The sequence below is a fragment of the Nansenia antarctica genome (genome assembly GCF_963989245.1).
Source record: "Nansenia antarctica genome assembly, chromosome: 12".
Lineage (NCBI taxonomy): Eukaryota > Metazoa > Chordata > Actinopteri > Argentiniformes > Microstomatidae > Nansenia > Nansenia antarctica.
This window is the reverse complement of record NC_137682.1, coordinates 21401012-21405323: the sequence shown is the minus strand read 5'-3', so window position 1 is coordinate 21405323 and position 4312 is coordinate 21401012. Positions and strand designations below refer to the sequence as shown.

The 4312-nt window shown below is 52.8% G+C and overlaps 1 protein-coding gene across 1 annotated transcript in view; it reads left to right on the top strand.

Moving 5' to 3' along the window:
- inppl1a (inositol polyphosphate phosphatase-like 1a) overlaps positions 1 to 3018 on the top strand; it is a gene marked incomplete at its 5' end in the record, with an annotated part of 31752 nt that extends 28734 nt beyond the window's left edge. Inside the window, 5 exons of the mRNA XM_080542911.1 lie at positions 19 to 103; positions 325 to 414; positions 536 to 1331; positions 2217 to 2350; positions 2641 to 3018. Coding sequence (XP_080399037.1) covers positions 19 to 103; positions 325 to 414; positions 536 to 1331; positions 2217 to 2350; positions 2641 to 2734 — 1199 coding nt within the window. The 3' untranslated portion in view covers positions 2735 to 3018. The remainder of the gene's footprint in view (positions 1 to 18; positions 104 to 324; positions 415 to 535; positions 1332 to 2216; positions 2351 to 2640) is intronic.
- Positions 3019 to 4312: the final 1294 nt, after the last annotated feature.

Genomic DNA, 4312 nt, shown 5'->3' with positions numbered 1-4312 from the left:
GTGTTGATTTAATTCCAGAGTGGATCAGTGTGGACAAAGACGAGACAGGTGGTCCGAAAGGTCGAGCCACTCTGCCCCCGCGCTCCGGACACGACTATGTCAAGTGAGTGAACACAACACCCCCCACAACACTGTCCTCCACAACACCCCCCACAACCTAGCACTGTCCTCCACAACACCCCCCCCCCCCCCCACAACCTAGCACTGTCCACTGTCTGTCCAAGGGAATTGAGTCTTGAAAGTCCTTGAAAGGTGCTTGAATGTGATGTTTCAGAAGGTGTGGGAACCCTGAAATAAACAACTGTTGTTAATGTGTCCTGTCAGGCCGTCCCTGACCCGCAAACAAGTGGGGACGGAGCTGGGGAAGGTGAGCGAGGAGGGAGAGAGGAACAGCAAGGAGGACACTACAGCCAGGTACACACACATCACAAGTCACACACACACACACACACACATGCACACTCCTCGCAGCCCGATTCGCCTACACAACCCTCCCTCTCTCTCTCTCTCTCTCGTACGTCTCTGTGTGCGTCAGGGCGAAGCAAGACTCAGCGGAGGGAGACCCGTCCGTCTGCAAGAACAGCTACAACAACCCCGCTTACTACATCCTGGAGGGCGTCCCCAACCAGTCAGCAGCCGCCCTGTCCCCCGAGCTCCTCCCCTCCCCCTCCTCCTCCTGCCCACCCCAAGCGGGTAAAGTCCCTCCCTCGGCAGGGGCGAGAACCAAACCGCCCTCCTCCGTGTGTTCTCACCAGCGCCGGCACACGGCCGGCCACCCCGTCAGGACCATCAGCGAGGAGGGGTCCTCGGAGGACGACGGGAGCGCGGGGGGTGGGGCTGGCGGGGCGGGGGCCGCGCCGGGGGGAGGAGTCGTCGGTGGGGGCGGCGGAGGCACCCTGAACCGCCCTCCTCCCGACTTCCCCCCTCCCCCTTTGCCTAAAGGAGCCCTGGAGATGGCAGGCGACTCCTCCCCCTTCTCTAAGCCCCGCCCGCTCTACCCCGACCTAGCCGAGGTCAGGATCCTCCCGTCCTCGGCCAATCCCGGCGCTGCCGCCGCCGCGGCGTTCGGGGGCTTCGGGGTGGGGGAGGGGTTCAGGAGGGGAGGGGGAGGGGGGGGGGCCGGCGGGCTGGACGACCAGTCGTGTTCGGTGCTGCAGATGGCGAAGACGCTGAGCGAGAGCGAGTTTCCCGCCTCCCAGCCTCCTCCCCGCGCCCCGTCCGCGCCCCCCCACCCCAGGGCCCTGGGGCTTTTGGGGTTGGGGGATGCCTGTCGTACCTTCCCCCCCAGAGCCCCCATCACTGAGAGCATCGCAGAAGACCTGCCAGAGGAGGTGAGGACCCTGTTTTATACTTAAGCGTTATGGAAGGAGAAGCCGTGGTACATCGTGGATATCTCCGCTTCGCGTCGTGCCTAACCACCCCGCTAGCTGTGCCGATATCCACGATATACCACGGCTTCTCGTTTGATCAGGAGCCAGTGTAGGGACGCTAAGATGGGAGTAATATGACATGACTTTCTGGACCTAGTCAACAGCAGTGTGTGTGTGTGTGTGTGTGTGTGTGTGTGTGTGTGTGTGTGTGTGTGTGTGTGTGTGTGTGTGTGTGTGTGTGTGTGTGTGTGTGTGTGTGTGTGTGTGTGTGTGTGTGTGTGTGTGTGTGTGTGTGTGTGTGTGTGTGTGTGTGTGTGTGTGTGTGTGTGTGTGTGTGTGTGTGTGTGTGTGTGTGTGTGTGTGTGTGTGTGTGTGTGTGTGTGTGTGTGTGTGTGTGTGTGTGTGTGTGTGTGTGTGTGTGTGTGTGTGTGTGTGTGTGTGTGTGTGTGTGTGTGTGTGTGTGTGTGTGTGTGTGTGTGTGTGTGTGTGTGTGTGTGTGTGTGTGTGTGTGTGTGTGTGTGTGTGTGTGTGTGTGTGTGTGTGTGTGTGTGTGTGTGTGTGTGTGTGTGTGTGTGTGTGTGTGTGTGTGTGTGTGTGTGTGTGTGTGTGTGTGTGTGTGTGTGTGTGTGTGTGTGTGTGTGTGTGTGTGTGTGTGTGTGTGTGTGTGTGTGTGTGTGTGTGTGTGTGTGTGTGTGTGTGTGTGTGTGTGTGTGTGTGTGTGTGTGTGTGTGTGTGTGTGTGTGTGTGTGTGTGTGTGTGTGTGTGTGTGTGTGTGTGTGTGTGTGTGTGTGTGTGTGTGTGTGTGTGTGTGTGTGTGTGTGTGTGTGTGTGTGTGTGTGTGTGCAGGCTCTGTGGGGCAGCAGCAGCTCGTCTCTGTCAGTAGGAGAGTCGTCGGTGGGGGAGTGGCTCCAGAGGCTGGGGCTGGAGAGGTACGAGGAGGGGCTGCTCCACAACGGCTGGGACGACCTGGAGTTCCTCAGGTATGGAGACACACACACACACACACACACACACACTCACACATACAAACACACACAGACACACACACACACACACACACACTCACACATACAAACACACACACACACACACACACACACACTCACACACACACACACACACACACACACACACTCACACTCACACTCACACTCACACTCACACTCACACTCACACACACACACACACCAGATGTGGACTGTCAACCTGACAGATGTGGTGAAGCGTGAGACACTCTGCTGGATTTGACCCAATGACGTTCTCCCTGTAGTGACATCACAGAGGAGGACTTGGAGGAGGCGGGTATTCTAGACCCCGCCCACAAAGGGATCCTACTGGAAAGTTTGAGACAGCAGCAGAAGTGAACCGCTCTCTACTGGACTACACCAGGCCATCCCCAGCTGAACTGGGCTACACCAGGCCATCCCCAGCTGAACTGGGCTACACCAGGCCATCCCCAGCTGAACTGGGCTACACCAGGCCATCCCCAGCTGAACTGGACTACACCAGGCCATCCCCAGCTGAACTGGGCTAAAACTTGCCAATTTATGCCAGACTGTGCCTTCTGAGAGAAATTGCACTCCATTTAAATTATATTCTCTTTTTTTTTTATGTACTTAATGTTTATGTTGTAATGGTGGCTGTCACAGTGACCGGTCTTATTTAAATAGTTGAAACATTTCAGTTCTTTATCACTACATCCCTCTGCCAACCCCCCCCCACCCCACACAGCCAGTGACATCATCAAGAAGCGACAAGAAGGTTGAGCTCTTGTTGGGGGTTCCAGTTTGGGCCTTGCCCAGAGATCACACCTTAACGCTTCTGGAACGTACCGTTGTTAATACTGTTGTTAGTCTTCTTCTTATTTTTGCTATTAGTTGTTTATTGGTGCCTTAATGTTTTATGTTGATAAGATAAAGGGAATGGAACCAAACAGCACTGTGAGATTTGAAACACTTTCCCTGCCTGACTGATTGTGTTCTAAACTTGTTCTAATCCTATTCTGGACCTGTTGTTATTGTTGTTGTTGTTGTTGTTGTTGTTGTCTGAATGCACGCTGGGGGCACATGAGCTGTAGTGACTGACTCACTGGGTCCAACGCCTTCCCTCCTCAGCAGCACAAACTACAGTACCCAGCGTGCAACGGAAGGTCAGTCCCGTAACTCAGTTTGGTTTCTTAATTCGGGTCCTGGAGATACCTGGGGGGGTATTCCACAAAACTCGATTACAGGTAATTCCGTCTTGTTTTTATTATAATTCGTTCCCTGAATGTGGCTGGAATAATTCGCTGTTTGGTTCTTATGCAACCAATCCTTTAGAACAAGCCTGGTAGAGACCAGGTTTACAGGCTGGTTTAAGTTACAGTAGATGTGTGTCAAAAATGTCTCACAGACCGACAGTTCCGTCAAGTGTCTTTTTGGAAATATTAGGTCCCACTTTTTACGAGATAGATAGATAGATAAAAAAGGTGTAAAAAGATAGGTATGTGTATCAGCTTGCATCGAAAATAGCAGAGCGGTGTGTCTGGCACAGGGGTTAAGGCAGCCAGCTAGCTATCAGGAGGTTGCTGGGTCGATCCTTGCCTTGAGAGACAGTGGTTGACTTTAATTTAATGTTTATTTTTTTGACATTTAACAGAAGCCTTCTTGCAAATTGATTTACAATAAATACATCTGTCTAAGTAAGTGAATCATCTATCCATCAGTAATCATAAGAAATAATAATCTATGCCAAATCCAGGGTCCGGTTACAATGCTAGAAGAACACTTGCGTGAACATTGATGACACATGGCTGACTCTAATTCGAGGAATCACTTACGGCTTGAATCCCAATCGAGAGTTGCTCGAACCAGGCTTTTCTTTTAATCGCGAATATGCTAATCAACGTACGTGGAATACCCCCCGGCCTGTCTGTTGGGTTGTTTCAGGCACAAAGTTCAAAA